The sequence below is a fragment of the Sarcophilus harrisii genome, chromosome 5, assembly GCF_902635505.1.
Source record: "Sarcophilus harrisii chromosome 5, mSarHar1.11, whole genome shotgun sequence".
Lineage (NCBI taxonomy): Eukaryota > Metazoa > Chordata > Mammalia > Dasyuromorphia > Dasyuridae > Sarcophilus > Sarcophilus harrisii.
In genome coordinates, this window is record NC_045430.1 from 193,732,887 (window position 1) to 193,757,437 (window position 24,551).

At 34.3% G+C, this 24,551-nt stretch overlaps 1 protein-coding gene across 3 annotated transcripts in view; it reads right to left on the reverse strand.

Annotated features, from left to right (window-relative positions):
* TPK1 (thiamin pyrophosphokinase 1) overlaps positions 1 to 24,551 on the reverse strand; it is a 506,842-nt gene that overhangs the window by 301,669 nt on the left and 180,622 nt on the right. For all 3 annotated transcript variants that reach the window (XM_031939305.1, XM_031939306.1, XM_031939307.1), the window contains one exon: positions 11,544 to 11,613. In XM_031939305.1, the coding sequence (XP_031795165.1) occupies positions 11,544 to 11,613 (70 nt within the window). The remainder of the gene's footprint in view (positions 1 to 11,543; positions 11,614 to 24,551) is intronic.

Here is a 24,551-nt window from a genome sequence, read left to right on the forward strand (position 1 = left end):
GTCAGGACAACCAAATCCAGCCTTAGACATGTACTGACTATGCACTCCTGGGCAAGTCAACATTACCTTCGTTTGATCAATTTCACTAGTGGAAGATATGGCAAATCACTTCAGTATCTTTGTCAAGAAAACCCAATGGACAGTAGGCTCCACAGGGTTGTGAAGAGTTGGACACAAATGAATGACTGAAAAAATTATGTGGGTTGCCTTAAAAGTATACTACTGGTATATCTTGAATTATTATTTCAAGTAGTTTGGTACAACAAGAATCCAAGCAAAATTTGGTACATACAGAACTTGAGAGTCCCAAGAATATAAATATGATTCCATCGTGTGCCATTGCGATGAAAACAGAGAGCAGCAGGAGTTCACCAGCACCAATCTTCCCTTTCAGATGCTTGAGGGTTAGTTATTTCACACTAGGAAGTATAGGCAGAAGTCCTTTTCTTCCACAATATGCAAACACAGTGACTATTGCTTGATGCCAAAAGTGATTATGATTCCTCTTGGAGCTATTTTACTTTCACTGTTCTTACTACTTCTTCTTTCCCATGATCTTGTATTGTTTTTGTGGTCTAATCTCTTGGCTACGTGACATTATATATGATCCTACTTCATCATTACATGAACTCTCTTTCTATGCTTATTTGTTTGTTTTAGCCAATCACTTTTTGTGTATTTCTTCTAAAACAATCCCCAAAACCATAGTCATAAAACAATGAGACTAAAAGGAACCTTAGGTACTGTCTCTTGAATCTCTCAAACCTCAGTCACCTTTCCATCCCCACCACCAAAAGTGGCGTATGTCTGATTATTGGACTAGTGACAATTGGAACTGAAATCAGATTGAGGCATAGGAAAGGAAGTTATTGTGGCCACACCAGGACAATGACAAATTATCATTCTCCTGGATACTCAGTAAGTTTCTGTGATACAAACTCATATACTATAAAAACTAATACACATTTACAGAGTTCATTATAAACTTGATATATAATCATAAACAAAGAGATCGTATAGTCCAGTAATTAATAATGGACTCCAAGGGGACCATGGATAGATATTACGAAGTCTGTGAATTTGAACTGAAAAATAATTGAATCTTTATTTTTTCCTAGCCCTAAATTAAAACAAACCATTCCTTTTGATTAATTTAAAACATCATTCTGATATGTTATGTCCATAGGCTTCATCAGAATAAAAAGGAGCCTTTCTTAATCTACCCAATAGTCAATTATATCAATGATCCTTTTGTTAGTACAGTGATAACACTTCTCCTTCTATGTAGAAACATGTTTGTCTCACCTATACTTTTTAAGACAAGATTTTTCCTTGATCTGCTCAATCTTTCAGACTATAACACTTTATCTCTACTATTCCTCACTGATAAATATTTGAAAACAAGTCTATACTTAATTTCTTTACTATATCAAGAATAACTTACTTTTAACCCCTTTCCATTTCTTTTGCCCCTACTATTCTGCTGAAATTGTTAGTCACCAGCGACCATGTCATTATTAAAAGGTTGTCCTATTTTGTTTTTTTTAATTTTTTTTATTTACTCTACATATGTATGCTTATACATATACATTTATATATACACATATATACCAATGCATGTGAATACTTTTATTTGCTTTACATAGTTATTTCATATTTGAAAGGGAGAGAGTGATTTGAACTAGAAAATGTTTAAGGTCCCTTTAAAATTCTAAAAATTAAAATTTAAATTTAAAATGATATTGTAGTAAAAATACTCCCTTTGCCATGTACTTACATATGTAATTTAGGGCAAGTTAACTAATGTCTCTGAGTGGGTCTCAGTTTTCTCATTTGTAAAACACAGAAGTAGAACTAAAAGACTTCTAAAATCCATTAGAGTTCTAGATTTGTTGATACATAATACTGAGAAGACATTATTTTCCAATATACTATGAGAAGTATAAGCAATTTGGTCAGGGTAAAATACTGGAAAAAGGGTGACTTCACACTTTCTAATCATTGCCTTCAACCTTGATACATCCAGTTTTGTAATTGTAATTATAACACTTCCATCACATCTTAGTGAACACTATTCTAGCCTTATTCTTAAAAGAGAGATACCAAAAGAAAAAAGGACAGAAAAAGGAAAAACATGAGGGCATTTGGAAGGTAGAAAAAAAAATACCGATCTAAATTGGCACATAATGACAAAAACATGTAATAAAGCATGTATGCATTCAAGTACTGTTGCTTTTGAAAGATGAAATATATCAGCAAACTGGGATATATTTGAAAATTACAATAAAAATTATAACGCAGGATAAGCAAAGGCATATGATCATTTTATTTTTCCAATAAACAAACTAGAGCTTGGAGATGTCTTTGAAAGACACTATTATAATCCAGAAGCAGAGGAGGAGAGGTTAGAAACCTCAATCCTAGCCTTTTATCAATCCATGTACCCATGTGTATGTACATTCATGCACTCATGTATTTGAGAAGCACATTATAAGGAAAGTAAACAGGTACATGTAGTAAGCACTTAATAAATTCTGACAGCATGCCTGACAAAGTATGATGACAAGAATAGAAATGGCAGATTTTCACTTTAAGCTAGACCCTGATTAAAGAGATGTGATGGGCCCGTCCCCAACATTTTGCTTTTTAGAAGATATGAGAGGAAAGAAACCAGAAAGAATTGCAACACCTGCTACAACCTGGGTGCTAACGTAAAGGGTGCTGGCTTTCTAGTCTCAGAATCTAGGCGGAAAACCTAGTTTTGCTAATTTACCAGCTGTGAGATCCAGTTTCCACACTCATAAGATAATGAGGTTGTAGCAGATAGAGCTCTGGGCTTGGAATCAGAAAGACTCATGAGTTCAAATCTGGCCTCAGACACTTACTAGCTGTGGGACCCTAGGCAAGTCACTTAACTCTGGCTACTTCAATTTCCTCATCTCTAAAATGAACCAGAGAAGGAAATGACAAACCATTCCAGATTCTTTGCTAATAAAACCTCAAATGAGATTAAATGGGATCAGACATGATAGAAATGACTCAAAAACTAAAAGAATAAAAAGGAATACAATGTTTTAGTATACTAAAAGATCAAAAACTGTGGTCAACGCAGCAACTAATCAACATTTCAGAGGAATGACAAGTAAATATGGCTCCTTGTTCTTAGGAGACAATTGAGAGTATGGATTGATAATGTGGCCAATATGTTACGGATCTGAACCTATGATCCAATTATCCTTAAATTAATCTGATCTTCTTTTCTTTCTTCCTTTTGTGAATTCCTCTCTTTAAAAAGAGTCTTCATCTTTTCTCTGCTGTACTTATTCCAGTGTTAGAATTTTTTTTAATAGTTTAACTTTTTAAACAGGATTTAAAAATTATATTGCCTATTGTTTATTATTCCCACATAGGCACAATAATAAAAGAAAAAAGAAAAAAATTTCAAAAGAAACTTTTTTTAAACCCACAGCAAAATAAAAATGGGCTTTGAATTGTAACTTTTAGGTCCATTCCCATAAGACAGACCTAATCTCTTAAAGAATAAGGCTAAAGCATTATACAGCAAGGAACTTTCAGGTATAGCTAATAACCCCGCCATCAACTGCTTTAAGTTTCAAAAGCATGTTTCTAAAGCCTAAGTAATTCTTTCACAAATTTAAAACCTTTCAAATGTGTGTGGGGAAAAAACTAACACTGCTTTCAGGGAGAAACTCTAAAGATTTAAAATAAAATAGAAAAATTAGAAGAACACCTTTTTCAAGGAAGAAATAATTTAAAAATAGCAGTGGTAACTTTGATGCCCCCAAGCCAAGGGACCAGAAGAGTGAAGCACGAGTAGAAACTAATAAAAATATGAAAACTAGCTTCCTCTTCTTCTGACATACCCTCCCATCACCATCATCAATTCTTCATGTATTTCTTGGCCTTCTGTGTGCTTATTTTGTTAATTTATATTTTTCTAGGTCTATGTCCAACTCTCTTGTACTTGGTTGATTTGCTTCTCCTCTTTTAGCTATTTTGTCCTGGTTTGAACTCTTAAGTTGAGAACTGAAATACATGGAGAAAATTTCCAATCATTAATGTAGAAATGACTCAGCAGAACATATTATTTTGTTTTGTCTTATTTTGTTTAAAGAGTTTATTTTTCCCTCTTACTGAAAATGTTAAAGACCAAAGGTAGGCTGGTGGGGACTATAAAACAATGGTACACTAACTAGTCTGCCAAAGGGAATTTCAGACTGTGGGTTATATTGCTTTTAGTACAATGCATTTGGGATCTCCTTTTCTAATTGATTTGATATTTCAGTAAGTAATCGAACATACTTTGCAGGTGTTTGAAAAAGCTTTTGGGTCTGCCAGATCTGCCAATGCTACTTAACAACTTAGAGTTCAATCTACCTACAAAACAGACAAGCATTTCTACAGGCAGAATTTCCAGATAAGGATGTGTTGGAGTTACTCTAATAAAAGAGTGTTAATACTAGCTGCCAGCCAGGATTTGGGAGAGACCAGTGAATACTACTGCATATTATAATGATATTAACTGAACCAGTACACTATCTGCATATGAAAAGCCAGATTTAGAAAAGTGATACCTTTGGGAATGATTATTTATCACACAACAATATAAGAAACCAAAAAACAAGTCATATAATTCCTGAGATAACAAAATTTCTCATGAATTTTAAAAATTGATTTAACAAAATATGACTGACATAAGACCATTCTGGGCAAGCTCATCTAGAGATGGCAGTAGGTTAAGGGGATGTGCTTTTTGTGTGTGTTATAGAATGGTTTTCATTCAAGGGAAATCCAAGGACCTCTTCTCAGAATAATGTTTTTAAATATATCAAATAAAATAGGATTATAAAGGAAGGCAATTATATTGAGATATAATTATAAAAAATTAGGTTCACAGACTCCAGAATTCTTGAATTGGGGCATTAAAAATCACAAATGAGATAGATAATTGACTGAAACTGGACAATAAACAGAGTAATGCACTGCCTAAAGAAAATTATTCTACCTCAGATATTAGAGAATTGTTTAGTCAAATTTGTCAAATGCAGTACATATGAAAAAGGATATAAAATTTCCTTTCCAGGCCTTTAAACTATATATGTATTAATCTCATATCTTCATAAAATTATATTATGAAACTTACAAAAATCCAAACTATGTTTAAACTCAAATATAAAATCTCATAAGTTATATTTATGAATTAAATATATTACCATTTTAGAGATTCACTTAAACAGGTGACTTTGATGACTCTATAAATGTTAATAGCATAGTATAAGCTTATGTCTTCGAAGCTTTTAGTGAATATGAAGAATGCAAGTACTCGAAAGCAGGAGTCAGTTAGGTTCTAGTTATAGGTTCTGCTACTTAGGATCTATATGACCTTGAAAAATGAAACAAACAAGTCACAGCTAGTCTGCCTCCCTCAGAGTAAGTATTTTTTCCTCAATGTAAGGCAAAGATATATCTATATATCTAGTTCCTTGAGAAAGAGAACTGAATTCAATGATGGGATTCTACAATCTGAAAGTTGAAAGGGACTTTACTAGAGCTGGCAGACTAATGATCCTCAAAATTTTCTGATGACTCATCTTTAAGAACAGATTTTTTTTTTTTTTGAGCATGTACCCATAATATATAAATATCAGTCTATATACTGCTATATTATTTTGTGTATATGTAGATAAGACAGAAAGCTTAAGTTTTAAAAATGTTACATAAAAAATCTTTTTGCTGATTAGTAGCACAAAAACTCCTCACTTTTCCTAAAATATCAGTAATACTACATTAAAAAAAAAAAAAAAAACATTTATATATAGCTTTTTATATACAAAACATATGCATGGGTAATTTTTCAACATTGACCCTTGCAAAAACTTCTGTTTCAACTTTTCCCATCCTTCCCTCCACACCCTCCCCTAGATGGCAGATAGTCCCATGCACAAGTATATTTTTAATAAAAACAATGTTATTGAATGTTTCATTTTTTAAATATCTTGATATAATGTCTTGTGTTAATAATTTCATACAGCAATTTGAAGATTTCTTTACACTATGCCCGATTAAAATGTGAAGTGTGTGCAAGGCAAAGACTTTTTTTGGCTTCTTCTTGTTTCCCTTGTGCTTAACATGATCAGGTTTGTCTGAGGCAAGGTATGAACACAATCAACCTTTCTCTAAGTTCACCAGACCACATGGCCTCTATGGGGAACATACTATTTTGTTCTCTAAATCAAATATTTCCACTGTACTTTCATAGGGGATAATTTCAATCTTTAAAAAAATGATTAGCATGTCTCTAATGTCCAAAACTTAGCAGCAAATGCTTTATAAAAATGAATAATTATATGATGAGCATTATTATGCACTACTAAAAGAGAAAAGACTTAAAGGCATACATTACACATTAAACTGAGATTCACCAAATGACATAGCACTAATAGATGGTTTCCAAGATGATGGAGAAGAATACTCATATTCCAAAGCAGTTCTCACATTTGAGAGAGCAGTGAACAGGAAATCTTTAACAGCAGGATACAATTAGAAATAGAATGGTTCTTCTACAGAGAAAAGGCTTCATCTCTAACATTACCAATCATCAATTCGGCCAGAATACATGTGGCTGTATACATGGACAAGTCTTTCTGAACTCACGATTGGTCTTTCAGGCAGCTCAGCCCTGGCATACAGTCAGTGATTTTAAAGCACAGGTGACTATGCTTAAATATGGATGGAAGGCCTATATGAGGAATTTTCTTATAATTAGCCTAAGGATGACACATTTGGTAACCCTAAGAAATGAATCAGTTTATTCACTTCAGGGGTTTATGCCCTTGTTTTGAGTGAGACTTTGGAAGGAGCAAGTATTATCTTACAGTAGTTAAGATGAGGGAAATTGTTGGATTTTAAATGATAAACTAAGAACTTTAACAAATCTCTTAATGTTTCATAATTAGAGTTATAAAACACAATAAGGTACAAAACACAATTTGCTCAAGAATGACTCATGATGGGGGTTGCACTTGTGACTTTGTACAAAAAAAAAAAAAAAGCAATAAGTGAATTCAATCCAATTTAGAGCCTTGATCCATTACTTGGACTTTATTCTATATGTGAAAATTCATATATCAATAGCATCTTGAATCATGAATTAAATCAGAGCAATTGTATAAGACACTGACCAATATAAAGGACATGTGAAACCTGCAACAAAATCAAACCCAGTATTAAAACCACTTTAAAATAAAAGGAGACAAAGATATATGCATAAAGGCTTAAAAAAAATCCCCACAAATTAACATAAAAAAAATTTTAGCTCCTAAAAATTACATACCCAATCAGAACATGACTATGTACATCAATGTTTGAATAGGTAATATTTTTCAACTACCTAAGATTTGTGTACACCTGCATCTTAAAATAAAATATGATCAACTGCTGGAAATCTACTTTCAACCGTGGCAATATATTTTCTGAACCTTTGGTCCAACCTTCTTTCCCTTGTGCACAACTGCATGTTTCATCTATGCTAAAACTCTGATTTTGAGAAAAAATTTAGGCCTGAAATACTAGGAGTAAATACTAGGGGTGCTATCCAAAGGTAAATGGTTTAATTCATTTATAAATGATTGAGGAAGTATCCAGAAAATATTCTGAGCAAACTTCAGGTACCATGTGTGCAGGTGGAACAATGGAACCTCTCTATTCTTATATCTTGACACCAGTACTTTTCATTTTGATTTATTCACTTAGTTTTTAACCAATGATGATGCCAAGGGAAAAACATCAAATTAAGATTTTCAAAACTGATTTCCCTTTAAGTCTTTTTTTCACCTTTTGTTTCTGCTATGCCCTATAAGATCATCAGTGTCTAGAACAGCCCTTTGCACACAGTTGTCACTTAATGATAATTAAATTATATATTAATAAAAAATTCATTATGATTTCTAATTAAATTGAATTACATAATTTTGTTACATTTCACCTACCTACCATTGGCAGGACTACTTGCTTGCCAGATTGAAGTCTGCGGCCAAAGAAAGATGTTCGCCCCTCTGTGAAGCTAGCTGGCCCAAACAGGCTAGAATTCACAACTTGGGTTTCATTGTCATTACCTTCCAACCAAATGAGCCAACTGGCCCCAACAAGCCTTCCCGTAAATGTGTAAACATTTTCCACAATGACATGCACCTGTGTTTGAATGTCCTAACTAATTTAGAAGGCCCAGCATTAGGTCTCAGAAAAAATGCAGGCAGAAGAATCCCTAAGGGAAAAGATGAAACAGAAAAATCAAGAGAGATTCAGTAAAACCTACTCTTCATGAGTCAATTCAATGAAATTAAATTTTTTCAATTTCTACTATTCACAGGACTAGATACTGAGAATATAGAGGGAATAAATAAAACATCAACAACAAAGCAAAGAGTCTCTGCTTTCAAGAAGCTTACATTTTACTGATAATGATAACTGTAGAAGTTAACATAATTAAGCAGAAAATGAAGGATCAAGAAATCCTTGAGGGAATGAAAAGTACCATAATAACTGAGGGATATAACTTATGGGTCCCAAACCCTTCAGTGAGTTAAGGAATGTCTCCCTCAAGCATGGGAGGCTTCCCCAGGTGGAATGGATAGAGGAGAACAATTTGTTCCAGCGGCCATGGCAAAGGATCCATGTGGAGTTTGATCAGTCATCAAAGATACAAGGTCACCCAGTGCATTCTGGGCCAGTGTCCTGCTACAGGACTTCAGTGACTCTAGAAACAGAATGATGCTAATTGACTTTGTGTAACTCTCTCTTCAATCCCATTCTGCACTAGTTAAGCCACCATTCTCACAGAGTCATTGGTCGTCTTTGAAAATGAAAGATGAACAATATCTGGGGCAGTACCAAAAGGCCTCCTCTAGTAGCATGGGAAAGTGACCTCCAAGGAAACTAGGGTTTTTAAGAATCTGAAAGAGGAGAGGAAGGAAAGCATTCCAACCACTGGGAAGAAGAGCCTGGTCCCAGAGACAGGAGATTGAATTGTCACGGTTGAAGGAAAATAAGGGAACATATACAGAAACAGTCTGTCCCCTCTGTAAAGATATCCATCTTTTCCCTCTGTAAAGTGGATGGGAGATTTCCTCTCATGTTTCATGGTTGAATGTAATTTGCATCCTTGAGTTTTCACTGTTTGGTGGTTCTTTCCATTTATATTGTTGTAGCCACTGAGTATACCGTTTTGCTGATTTTACTTACTTCACGTTGAATCAGTTTAAATGTTGTTTCAATGATTTTCTGTATTCATCATGTTCATCATTTCTTATAGTGCAGTAATTTTCCATTATATTCACATACAACAATTAGTTTACGTTTCCATATTTATTAGGTATCTCCTAGAGAAATTTATCCTTGAGGAGTTTCTATCTTTTTTTTCTTACTTCTCCTGCCAGCCTTTCTCTAAACTCTTTGAAACTGTGATAGTAAAATTTAAGTTACATTTCAGTTTAGCTTTTCTTTCTTCTATCACTAAGTCTAACAGGGAGTAGTCACATCCATCCCACTAAGGCTCCAATCATTTCTTATTCCACTAACTAGTTATTACCTATTGGTTAGAATCAGGTCGAATCTAAAAACAATATTGTTGCTATTGTATATAATGTTGTCTTAGGTCTGATCATTTCATTTGTCATAATTCCATGTAAATCTTTCCATCTCTTTCTAAAATCACTGAGCTCATCATTTATTATGTCACAATAGTATTCCATCAAAATCATATACCACAACTTGTTCAGCTAATTCCCAATCCTGTGATACTTCCTTCATCTTTTGAAAAATAAAATTATCATTAAAGCAAAGCAAAAAAATTACTATTTTACTTTCAATAAATATAGAAAGCGAGGCAGAAAATTTCCAGACAGCAATAATTTAAGCCCCCCCATCATCCCAAATCTCAAAGTCTTGTCTTCTATTCTCAAGCTCCTTATCTAATTCTTCTCCTTTATGGTTAGTTTGCAGTATACTTTCATGAAAACATGCTTTTTATTTCTCCCTTTTATTGTTAATCTACATATTTTTCCACTATGATGTCAACCCCTGGTTTCTGGATATCCTACAATTCTCCACTTGTATTTTGGTTTTTTTAAATTTCACATTAAAAAATATCCTCCTTGGTTCTGCCCAGTTCTTTGTCTTTACTCTCCAAAACCTATGATTAGAGTAACAGTCCTTTTGCTCAGGGAATTTGGCATAATAGGAGTTAATCTGTTGATTCATTTGTAGACAAGTAGCATATCTGCTGCTAATAAATATTTTCTTGTTCAGAGATCTACCTGTTTACTCCTTTGTTAAATTTTAATCATGACACTGTTTTAGCCAACTATTCACTCAAAAGCCTGCTCAAAAACTGTACATTCTAATTTATCACTTAATATATCTTCAATCTGTAAATTGCATTTGAATTATTTTTTAAAGATTGACAATCTGCATAATTATTGGGAAATAACACCCAATCTATATGCAGTCAAGTGCTTAATTTCTGCTAAATCTTTGAAAATGTAGGTTAGCATAACTATTAAATCTGAACGCAAAGTGGTCATTTGAAAGCATCCTAATAGCCACACTTCAACACTCACATATATAGTCATACTATTTTGCCTACAAACATGGAGATTCACTCTTCATTGAATTGCTTTATCTTCTGGAAGGTGGCAATATTTCTCCAATAGCAAATATGGTGGAAATGGAATTGCATTTAATAGTAAATCAGCTTATAAGTAGAATATAAATGAATGTGTGCATGTCAAGGGTTAGACCACAAATATGTTAGTAATGAGTTGTATTTAAAAGCAATTCCTATCCTTCCCACTGCCTGTAATTCTTTCAAGTAAAAATAGCATACCATGCAAAGATTGAGGAAACCAGAGAGAGTATATAGCAAATCATTAAGGGATGAACTATTTATCCTCTAAAAGATATATGAGTGCATAACTCAAAAGTAATTAAGTCAAAGTAAATTATACTGGACTTTCCTCAGCAGTGGTATAAAAATGTCACATCTTCAAACAGCAAAGTATGTATTTCATTTACATGTGTTCATTTTTAATTCATTTTAACTGCATTAATAACATCTCAAACTTCCATCTGGAGTTCTAATTTAGGGAATCATAGAAACCTGGAATTGGAACAGACCTTAGAGTCATCCGGTCCAACATTCAACCCAGCACAGAAATTCATGGACAATTAAGGAATAATATTTAAAAGTATCAGTGCCTGATAACACTTACGTTTTATGAAGTTAAGACAAGAAAGGAAAACCTAACAGGCCTCTTTTTATTATTGATAGCTGAAAAATGGAAGAGAATAAAGAAGTAAAAAAAGATCAGTTCTCCACAATACTCAAAATCATTCTATTGATGATGTTCTTGAGAAAAGTGGTTTCCTCACAGTAGACAAAGGAGGGTAGTGAGAGATCATAAGAAAAGGCCAGAATACTAATATAGATATATATAAAATTATGAATAATCTAAAAGTCAACATACCTCTCCTGCTCTCCTTCAGTGACATCATACAAGTGGTTAGCACCTCCATCAGCACAGGCTTTCAAAAGAGCTTAAAATAAAGAAAACATTATTTCAACACTGAACATTAAAAATAACCTTCACATATGCACACATTCTCCAACTACCTTGGATCCAATTGCATCCAACCAAGTGATCTAAGAAAACAATCATAGCTTACAGTTTTCTCTAGCTAATGTCCTAGATTTTTGTTGTATTTTCTCATTATCAAGGACAGAGTTCCTTAAACTTTTTCTACTTCAAACCCTTTTCACTTGAGAAATTTTTATGTGATCCCAGTTATATAAAATAGATAAACAAATTGAACACTTATTGATAATCATAATTTCACAACCTCCATATTAAGTTCTAAGATCCCATATAGGGGTGTGAACCACAGTTTAAGAAGCTAGGATATAGAGGGTTGAAACTGATGATATAATATTAACAAATAGGCCTATCACCCAAATATGATGGCAAACCCTATTTTTTGGTGGGGGACAGGATCAAACAATGCCATTCTCTGGAGTGAACCTAAAAGTAATTCTTAGGGCACAAATTAGCAAACTGCATAAGTCAACTCAGAAAATGGCAATTTCAAAAGCCAATTTGTAAATGTAGTTGATAAAATTTTAGTATGTCACAAATCTCATCAAAATGTTTAAGGCATCCCACTTAAAATCTTTTTTGAAAGTCACCATTTAAAAACATAGACTATAAAATCAGGTTATATGATCAAAAGTCACTTATTTGATGTTTCCTGCACACTACCTAGAATTTCTCTGATAAAGACATTGATATGGGTTGTTCATGCCTGGAATGTAATTCTTCATTCCATTTGTCTCTAAAAATTCCTTGATGCCTTTAAAGGTTAGTTTAAGAGTCACCTCCTACATAAGATCTATGTTGATCCCTCCAGGAGTTAACCACCCTTACCCACCTCTCCTCCAATAACCATCTCTCCATTCAATTAGTTTAAGTAACCTGCAAATAGCTATTTTAATTTTCCAAGTAGCTGGGTATGGTGAAAAGAAGTGAGGAAAAGGAAAGGAAATGAGGGGGAGGCAGAGGTAAGCCCTGGAGAGTAGTTGTGTTCATTCCAGTCACTGAATCTATTCACCAAAGTAAATTAACCAAGCAGCATTCTAAACTTTGAAATGCTATTTATTAGTCTTGCTAATATGCGTCAGTATTTCAGAAAATGATAAATGATGAAAGTGAAAAAAAAAAAAAAAAAACCACATTCCTGAACCTACATAACTGAAGACTAGACTCTGGGCTATAATGGCTCCTCTCCCCTTTCCCTGTCCCCCAAGTATAGGTATCTCATTAGCTTGAGTCTAAAATACTCAGAGAACTGGCCTCTCTTTACAATCTAATTACATGATTTATAATCTAGCCAAGCTAAGGAACAATTAGGGCACAATACAAAATAGAATATAATTAATTATATGTTAAATTGTGTGTTACAAACTAAAAGTGCTACAAGATACCAGAAAGCATAGAAAGCAATTGTACTAGCTGAAGAAGGTGGAGTCTCAGCTACACCTATTAGAACTGGATCTGGAAAAATGAAAGAAAAGATGAAGACATGTGAATGAGGCAAACCCATGGATGTATTCTTTTATTTATTTAAATTTTTAAAGTTAAAAAAAATTTTTTTTAAATTTCTTTCATGAGTGTGTTCTTGAAAGAGAGATATAACTACTCTGACTAGAACAAAGAATACATAGTGGGAAGGAAATAAAAGTGAATCACATAACTAAGCAAAGGAACGAATGGTATTCAAACAGGGTTTAAGGAAACTTTGGAACTGAATCTAGAAATGCTGGGCTTCAGAAACCAAAACCCACAGTGAGAATTCTTTTGAATTCTCACCTCCTCTTCTAAGTAACCTGATATTTATTACTGGGAGAAAAAGGCAGAGGATAGCCCTGGCTGTGCAATCATTAGGTGTGTAGATAGAGATTAGCTCTAACAGTGCACTGACACAGGGATCTTTCAGGTGGGTAATTCCTTCTCCCAATGAAGGTTGGAACTTTTGCTTCAATTTACATACTTGCTGAGTTACAAAGAGCTTCTTTAGTTGTGTCCAACTCTTTGGGACCCTATTTGGTTTTCTTAGCTAAGATTTCGAGGGGTTTGCTACTCCTTCTTGAGTTTTTTTGTTCTATTGGTTTCTCCACATCTATCTATAAAAATGCCCATACTAGCCTATTTCTCAAAAAGAAATGAGCCTGTACAGCTGCCATTTTATAGAGGAGCATACTGAGACAAACAGGGTTAAGTGACTTATCTAGGTTCACAAAATTATGAATTTGAACCCAGGAAGATGTCTTCCTGACTCCCGGACAAACAAGGACAATTTATATAAAGACCAAAGTAAAGTAAATGAAAGCAAATTTGAGAGACTCAAGTACTCTGTTGACCAAAAATAATTTTAGAAGATTCATGCTTCTGTGGGGAAAAAATAGGAACCATAATTATTTTACTATTTCTTCACTGATGGATAATGTATAAATCCCCCAATTCCTGACGATATAATATTAGAAAGCCTCCAACACCTTTGTAAGGACATAAAGTGGAAAGTCTCACCAACTGCTGTGACAACTTTGCTATTCTTGGAAAAAAAGACCCTGCAGTTCTGTCTAAAAGGTCTTTTTTCCCCACAATTCTATAGTCTTTTCTTTTTGTCTCCTTCCTTCAACAAGGGATTTTTCCTTATTCTGATAATAAATCATGTAACTCACATTTCAAAAACTCCCCTTTTTTTTTTGACTGATCCCCCCTTGTTGTCTACTCCTCTCTCTCCCAGGAAATGCTTTATTTTTCTAGGCTAAATTGCACTAGAATGCTGCTGATGGGCTGTGTGCTTTAAGCCTGTCTGAAAGGTTATATAAACCAACTCTGTATGCCAGGAATATGAATTGTCTAGCAATGACAGTAGATTGCTTAGCTAGCTCACTAATCAAACTTTTTTATTTCAGATTGGCATCCTATCCTTGACCTACAGTCATCCAATGACAGTTATACTCTCCAAAGAGGACCAAATGAGATAATATTTGTAAAGCACTGAGCACAGAGCCAGGGACATAGTAAATAGGTACTAAATAAAAGCTTGTTTCCTCCCACATACACATCCTCCCACCAATTCAGGACTATGCTCTACAATCAATGGTGTCAAACAAACAGAAACAGGAGTCACTAATCCACATCTAAAAATCCCTATAAGCAGCATAGTGACTTAATTTTAAAATGTAATGTTATCTATGTTTTCTTATATTTTTATTTATTTTGTGAATGTTTCCCCATTGCAATTTAATCAGAGCACTCTAGAGTGTTGGACCACAGGTGACATCATTGTGTTTGACATCTCTGTAGGCCCACAAACACCTGGGAAATTCTTCATCAGCTTTAAAGCCTCAAAAGAAAGGGCTGGAGTGGATTTCCTATAAGATCTCCTCCAGCTCTAAAGTTATGATATGATGCTCTGATTTACAGCAGATGAAACAGCCTATTTATTTTCCTGCTAGAAGAAATGCCCAGGGACAATAAAGACTACTAGCCTTTCCATGAATGACTTCATGAATTCTCAAACAAGGTCATAGCTTAATGAGAATCAATGCTTTAGGAATCAGGAGACCATGTCCCAGCCATTAACTAGATACATGGCCATAAGCAAGTCACTTCATCTGACAATGCCTCCATTTCTACATTTTGCAGAATCTCAGGAGCAATCTCATGCTCCTAAGTAACATCTAGTGTTTCTTATCTAGTGATTCTCATTTAGAAGATTGTGGTGTTCTCTTCTTTTTCTAATATATGATGGTTCTCTCTGGGTTCAGGTTTCTTGGGGAGGTTTTCTGGAGGCAGCCGAGGCAGCCTTAGTTTCAGTTCAGATCAATAATCACCTCAAATGCAGCCATGAGTTAAAGTCCAGTCTTTTATTGCTTCCTTCAAAATAGCCCCATTAGTTTTCTTAGAGGCCTATCTCTCTGCTTGGTTCAAGAGCTCTTGCAACTTGTTCTTTGGCGCCTTCAGCTCCCTCTGAATCTTGGTTCTACTCCTCTCCAGCTTGTCAATCTCCAGAACTGACTGACTTCACTAACAGCTCTTTTTATGCTCTTTTAGAGGTGTGAACTCAAATTTGACTGACTCCTCCTCCGAGAGTGGGATTATGGGAGGTGTGAATTCACAAAGTTAACTGTGTATCTCCCGTATTTGTGAACTCCAACATGTGCGCTCTAATGTGGAAACTCTCTTACAGGTGTGAGCTCTAATGTGTGACCTCTATTGTGTAAGCATTGTTTCTATCAACTCTAATGAGTTAACACTTTGTAAGGATTCTAACAGAGGATCATAGATTTATAGCTGGAACAGACAGAGTCCCTTCAAGTCCAAACCTTTCATTTTACAAATGAGCATACTGAGGCATAAAACAGTTTAGTAAATTGCCAAGGGTTACACAGTAAATTTTTGAGATGGGATTTAGTCCCAATTTCTGGCTCCATGTCCAGCTCTATCCACTACTTTATCTGGCACACCTTTAAACAATATACTGAAGGGAGTGTTTCTTTTTTATTTTGGGGTTTTGTTTTTTTTAAGAGCTACACAGAATTGCAATCGATAAATGAGCAACTGGTCTATGTCCCAGAGAATCCTGATTAGTCTCTCAGGGAGTATCAGGTAAGCCTGAACTACTCAAAATACAAAAAAGCTCATCTATAAAAGGTCTCCTGTCAAATCAACAACTCCCTGGGTTTAAGTTAACTTCCCATGGGTATCAACCACTTTAATTGTGGTTTTATTGCTGGCATTTTTCTGGCCTCAGAACCCTGTCACATCTGGATAATATATTAAAGGCAGATGATAAACTCTACCACGCTGTCTTTAGTAGCTTTGCCTACCACATGAATTAAGTAACCTGCATCTCCCTAAGCCACATTCAGGACATCTCCATGTCCAAGACAAAGCAGCAGTTGGTGATGGAGGTTGAGGCAAAAGCCAAAACTTTTCTAATTTACCACAGTGTGTTTATCATCTGTGTGTGTGTGTGCACACGCATGCGCGCACATGGTACCTCTGTGTTTCTCTGGTTTTGTTACTGTGAAGGAATTAAGGTTAGGTGACAATTGAGATGCTGTGGTATAATTCTGCTACTACACAGAAAGAATACGTTTTCTCTGTTTATGCAATGAAAATTAAGTGTAAAACTTCCAGTTATAGCTAAAAAAGGCTTAAGATAATTGGTAGGGGGGGGCGGAGCCAAGATGGCGGAGAAGACACACGCAACTTTCTAAGTTCTTCTCTTACCCTCTTTATCAATATTATATCGAGCCTCAAAAATAGTCTTGACTGCTACAATCGTAAAAAAGATAGAAGTAGAACAACTCACCGGCGAAGAAAATCTGCAGTCTGCCAAAAAGGTTGGTTTGGGGCTAGGGGAGATAAGCATGACAGGGAGAGAAATTAGGTTCGAGGAGAGTCTCAAACCGAAAGTGAAAGCACAGATCTCAGCACAAGCAGCCCCAACCCTTGTAGCGGGCTTTTCCTTGGGCAGTTGTGATCCTACCGGCGAGAGGGCGCAGCCTGGGTTAGCCTCCAATCTGCACAGTGGGGAGCTCAGCTTGGGGCCATAGAGCTTTTCCAGGGCCCATTTGCATTGGGCAGAGACACTGGGGCAGAGTTCGGGGTGATCTGCCGTCTGTGGTCTGCGGTCAGCTGCTAATACTCACAGTCCCACAAGAGGCTCCGGCCTGGGGCAGTGACACTTTCACCCCTTAGTCTCTAGCCGAGGGCAATCGCTAACCCACTCAGCCCTACTAAGCAGTTTGATAGCTCGGCCAGTGCTGAATCCACTTCCTGTTGGGGGAAGGGAAAACTCTCACTCAGAGCACTACCATACCTCGGAGCCGGAAATCGGTTTACATCTTTCCCTCCTCTGCAGATGAAGCTGGTAACCCCCTTGCCTAGGAGACCTACCCTAAAGGCTTTAAAACATGAATAAAAAGATGAAAAGAACGATCAACAGCTTCTATGCAGAAAAGAGCAGGTCAGAAAACCTGAAGAGACCATCAAACAAGCAAAATGCATCAGACTGATGCTCCTTTACATGATGCTCTCTAAGAAGACACCATTAAAAGTCTCAAAAGAGAGTTAGAAGATAAATGGGGAAAGGAAAGAAAACCTTACAAGAGAGCAACAACTTCCTGAAATACGAATTGGAAAAAGTAAAAAATCTCAGGAAAGTAGAATTGTGAATTGGAAAAATAAAGAATTCACTAGAAAGTGGATCTGTGAATTGAAAAGACAAAGAACACTCAAAAAGTAGGATCTGTAGAAAAAAGAAATAATTCACTAAAAAAAAATTAGTGAAATGGAAAAAATTCACAGACAAAACAATACATTTAAAAACTCAATTGACATATACAGAAAAGAAGTAAAAAGCTAATGAAGAAAATAATTCTTTAAAAATTAGAACTGAACAAATAGAAACAACTGATTCATTGAGACAGCAAGAATCAGTCAAGCAAAAACAAAATTTGACAAACTGAAAAAAACATGAATTATCTACTTGCAAAAATGACAGAACTTGAAAAATAGATCTGGAGAGATAATCTGAGGATTATTGGACTTTCCAAAACTATGGACTTCCGAAAAAAGACCAGATACTATTTTACAAGAAATCATCAAGAGAACTGCCCAGATGTAATAGAATCAGAAGGTAAAAATAGGCATTGAAAGAATTCATCGAACACCTTCTGAAAGAAACCCAAAATAAAAACCCAAGAATATTGTCAAAATTTCAGAACTATCAGATTAAGGAAAAATTTTACAAGCAGCAAAAAAAAAAACATTTAAATACCGAGGTGCCACAATAAGGATCACCAAGATCTGGCTGCCCTACATTAAAAGGAAAGAAGGCCTGGAATATGATATTCCGAAAAGGCACAAGAACTTGGATGCACCAAGAATAAACTACCCAGCTAAGTGAGCATTTTCTTCCAGGAAGAAGATGAAGACATTTAATGAAACAATGACATTCCATTTGTTTGAAGAAAAAACAAAGAACTAAACAAAAAATTTGATCTCCAAACATAGAACCTCAGAGATGCAGAAAAGGTAAAAAAATAACTCTTGAAATTGTATTCTGTTGTGGATATACAAAAGAATACATGTATAATATTGATTGTACTGATATAAAACATAAAAGGAAGTAGATATGGAAAAGGGATGATGGCAGAATAGGGTGGGAAGGAGGGATAAAAAGAGGAAACCACATCCCACAAAGAGGCAAAGGAAACTTATCATATCTGAGGGAATTTAGAGAGGGAGAACATTGTGTGAATCTTACCTCTCATCAGGATTGACTCAAAGAAAAATAATTGACATTTGTTTTAGAGAAAATTCTCCTCCTCATTAAAACGCAGGGAGAGAAAAGAAAAAGAAAAAAAGAGTAATAAGAAGGAAGGGGGAAGACTCAAAGGGAGGAGGGATTATAAAGAGGGTAAGCATCGTATACAAGAGGGTACATAAGTTTAAAAGGGGAAAAGAGGGTTGGGGAGGCAAGAATAAGTAAAAGCAAAAATCTGGGTTATTAGGATGTGTAGGAAATACAGATTTAGTAATTCTAACGTAAATGTGAATGGGATGAATTCCCCATAAAAGAGGAGAGCAGACAGCAGACTGGATCAAAGTCAGAACCTACAATATGTTGTTTACAAGAAACACATTTAAAAGCAGGAGATAACATATAGAGTAAAGGCAAAAGGCTGAGCAAAATCTATTATGCTTCAGGTGAAGTCAAAAACAGGGTAGCCATCCTTATCTCAGATCACAAAAGTAAAAATTGATCTAATTAAAAGAGATAAGGAAAATACATCCTGCTAAAGGAGTAGCTATAAACAACAAAGCAATATCAATATTAAACATATATGCACAAGTGGTAATGCGAGCATCCACTTCCTAAAGGAGAAGTTAAGAGAGTTGCAAGAAGAAATAGACAACAAAACTGTAATAGTAGGAGATCTCAACACTTGCACTCTCAGAATTGGAGCAACATCAAACCACAAAACAAATAAGAAAGAAATTAAAGAAGTAAATAGAATATTAGAAAAATTAGGTATGTTGGATCTTTGGAGAAAATTGAATGGAGATAGAAAGAATATATTTTCTTCTCAGCAGTTCATGTAACCTATTCAAAAACTGATCATATATTAGGACATAAAGACCTCAAAATTAAATGCAAGAAAGCAGAAATAGTAAATGCTTTCTTTTCAAGATCACGCATGCAATAAAAAACTACATTCAACAAAAATTAGGGAAATAGACCAAAAAGTAATTGGAAACTAAAACAATCTCATCTTAAAGAATGATTGGGTGAAGCAGCAAAGTTATAGATACAATTAATAATTTCACTCAAGATAATGACAATGATGAGACATCATACCAAAATTTGTGGGATGCAGTCAAAGCAGCAACAAGAAATTTTATATCCTTAGAGGCTTACTTGAATAAAACAGAAGAAAGAAAGATTAATGAATTGGGCTTGCAACTAAAAAAACTAAAAAAGACCAAATTAAAACCCCAATCAAATACTAAATTGGAAATTCTAAAAATTAAAAGGAGAAATTAAAATATTGAAAGTAAAAAACTATTGAACTAATTAATAAAACTAAGAGTTGGTTCTATGAAAAAGCCAATAAAATAGATAAGCCTTTGGTAAATCAGATTAGAAAAAGGAGGGAGGAAAATGAAATTAGTAGTCTTAAAAATGAAAAGGGAGAACTTTCCACCAATGAAGAGGAAATTAGAGAAATAATAAGGAGTTATTTTGCTCAACTTTATGCCAATAAATTTGATAACCTAAGTGAAATGGATGACTACCTCCAAAAAATATAGACTTCCCAGACTAACAGAGAGGAAGTAAATTGTGAATAGTCCCATTTCAAGAAAAAGAAATAGAACAGGCAATTAACAACTCCCTAAGAAAAAATCACCAGGACCATGGATTTACATGTGAATTTTACCAAACATTTAAAGAACAATTGGCCTCCAATACTATATAAATTATTTGATAAAATAGGGAATGAAGGAGTCCCACCAAATTCCTTCTATGACACAGACATAGTACTGATACCTAAACCAGGTAGGCTGAAAACAGAGAAAGAAAATTATAGACCAATCTCCCTAATGAATATTGATGCTAAAATCTTAAATAAGATATTAGCAAAAAGACTACAGAAAATCATCTCCAGGATAATACACTATGATCAAGTAGGATTTATACCAGGAATGCAGGAGCTGGTTCAATAATGAGGAAAACTATCAATATAATTGCCATGTTAATAACCAAATTAACAAAAAACCATATGATCATCTCAATAGATGCAGAAAAGCATTTGATAAAAATCCAACATCCATTCCTATTAAAAACACTTGAGAGTATAGGAATAAATGGACTTTTCCTTAAAATAATCAGCAGCATCTATTTAAAACCATCAGTAAGCATCATATGTAATGAGACAAACCAACCATTCAACAAGATCTGGAGTGAAACAAGGTTGCCCACTATCACCGTACTATTTAATATTGTATTAGAAACAGCTAGCTTTGGCAATAAGAGCTGAGAAAGAGATTAAAAAATCAAGAATAGCAATGAGGAAAACCAAATTATCACTCTTTGCCACGACATCGATGAGTATATTTAGAGAACCCCAGAGAGATTCTACTAAAAGTTATTAGAAATAATCCACAACTTTAGCAAAGTTGCTGGTTATAAAATAAACCCACATAAGTCATCAGCATTCTTATATACTCACTATACAAAATCCAACAGTCAGAGTTACAAAGAGAAATTCCATTTAAAAGTAACTACTGATAATATAAAATATTTAGGAATCTATCTGCCAAGGGAAAATCAGAAACTTTATGAGCAAAATTACAGACTACTTTCACACAATTAAGTCTGATCTAACCAAGTGGAAAAATAATTAAATGCTCTTGGATAGGGCGAGCAAATATAATAGAAGATGACAATATTACCTAAACTAATCTATTTATTTAGCACTATACCAATCAGACTCCCAAAAAACTATTTTAAGACCTAGAAAAACAACAACAAAGTTCATATGGAAAAACAAAGGTCAAGAATTTCAAGGGAATTAGAAAAAAATAAAAAAAATCAAAATGAAGGTGGCTTAGCTGTACCAGATCTAAAATTATATTATAAGAGCAGCAGTTACCAAAACTATTTGGTATTGCTAAGGAATAGAATAGTTGATCAGTGAATAGATTAGGTTCCAAGGAAAAACAGTCACAAATATAGCAACCTAGTCTTTGACAAACCCAAAGATCCCAGCTTTTGGGATAAGAACTTACTGTTTGATAAAAAATTAGCTGGAAAATTGAAAACTAAATATGGCAGAAACTAGGCATTGATCCATACTTCCAACACCAGTACACCAAGATAAGTCAAAACAGATTCATGACCTAGGCATAAAGAATGAAATTATTAATAAATTAGAGGAACACAGGATAGTTTACCTCTCAGACCTGTGGAAGGGTAAGGTCTTTATGACCAAAGCAGAACTAGAGATCATTACTGATCACAAAATAAAAAATTTCGATTATACCAAACTGAAAAGTTTTGTACCAAACAAAACTAATGCAGACAAAGATTAGAAGGAAGCAATAAACTGAAAATATTTTTACAGTCAAAGGTTCTGATAAAGGCCTCATTTCCTAAATATATAGAGAATTAACTCTAATTTATAAAATAACCATTCTCCAATTGAAAAAATGGTCAAAAGATATGAACAGACAATTCTCAGATGAAGAAATTGAAACTATTTCTAGTCATATGAAAAGATGCTCCAAGTCATTATTAATCAGAGAAATGCAAATTAAGACAACTCTAAAGAATACCACTACACACCTGTCAGATTGGCTAAAGATGACAGGAAAAATAATGATGATTGTTGAGGGATATAGGAAAATCTGGGACATTGATGCATTGTTGAGTGGAGTTGTGAACGAATCCAACCATTTTGAGAAGTAGTTTGGAACTATGCTCAAAAAGTTATCAAACTGTGCATACCCTTTGATCCAGAAGTGTTACTACTGGGATTACATCCAAAGAGATTATAAAGAAGGGAAAGGGACCTGTATGTCACGAATGTTTGTGGAGCCCTTTTGTAGTGGCTAAAAACTGAAACTGAATGGATGTCCATCAGTTGGAGAATGGCTTGAATAAATTGTGGTATATGAATATTATGGAATATTACTGTTCTGTAGAAATGACCAACAGGATAAATTTCAGAAAGGCCTGGAGAGACTTACATGAACTGATGCTGAGTGAAATGAGCAGGACCAGGAGATCATTATATACTTCAACAACAATACTATATGATGACCAGTTCTGATGGACCAGGCCATCCTCAGCAACGAGATCAACCAAATCATTTCTAATGGAGCAGTAATGAACTGAACTAGCTATGCCCAGAAAAAGAACTCTGGGAGATGACTAAAAATCATTACATTGAATTCCCAATCCCTATTTATGCACACCTGCATTTTTGATTTCCTTCACAAGCTAATTGTACAATATTTCAGAGTCTGATTCTTTTTCTACAGCAAAATAACATTTTGGTCAGGTATACTTATTGTGTATCTAATTTATATTTTAATATATTTAACATCTACTGGTCATCCTGCCATCTAGGGGAGGGGGTGGGGGGGTAAGAGGTGAAAAATTGGAACAAGAGGTTTGGCAATTGTTAATGCCGTAAAGTTACCCATGTATATATCATGTAAATAAAAGGCTATTAAATTAAAAAAAAAAAAAAAAAAAAAAAAAAGGATAATTGGTAGAAGGAAAAGACCTTAACATCTAACTTTCAAAAAAATGTAACTGGCTACCCTATAATGAAATGAAAACTTCTACACTTTTACAGAGAGTTAAAAAAAAAGTTTTCACATTCTAGGAGTTTCCAGTGACAAAGAAAAAATACATTTTAATATAACTTAATGCTACTATATATGGTATAGCATATTATGTACATGACATAAATATAATTGCATATCATATGTAAATATTTTAAGATAAATATGTAATTTTTCCTCCTCAATTTCTTTTTTATAAAGCTTTTTATTTTCAAAACATATGCATAGATAATTTTCAACATTTACCCTTCCAAATCTTGTGTTCCAAATTTTTTCTCCCTCTCTTCTCCCTACCCCTCTTTTAGACAGCAAGCAATCCAGTATATGTTAAACGTGTGCAATTATTCCATACATATTTTCACAAATATGCTGCACCAGAAAAATCAGAGCAGAAAGGGGAAAAAATGAAAATAAAAACCAAAATGCCACGATACAACAACAAAAAATGAAAATACTATATCCCCACTGAGTTTTCCTGTCATCTTAGCCAATCTGAAAGATGTATAGTGGTATATCAGAGTTGTATTAATTTGCATTTTTCTGACCAAGAGTGATTTAGAGCATTTTTTTCAAATATATATATATATATATATATATATATATATATATATATATATACACACACACACACACACACACTGTATTAAGTGAAATAATATATATATATATATATATGTATATGTGTGTGTGCATGTGTGTCTGTGTCTATACATATATTAATGTCACTAAAAACAATGACACATATTGTCTGCTCCTTCTCCAGATTCCAGAGTCAGAAAAATAGCTCAAGAACATCAAAAACTGAAATGTACAGAAAAATTTTAAACTAAAAATTCTGGATGAGAATTATCCAGGTCTATGTCAGAAGTGTGCTACTTATATAGCTGAGAAGAAAGGCAATTCTATTGAAGGAGAAAAAAAAAGCACAAGTCTCAAGAAAATAGGTGGTATAAAAAGTATAAATACCCTTAAACTGCTTCCACCTCTGTCTGTCAGAGCTGAGCTAGATCCCAAGAATCCAATGGTGACAGTACATGACAAGATCAT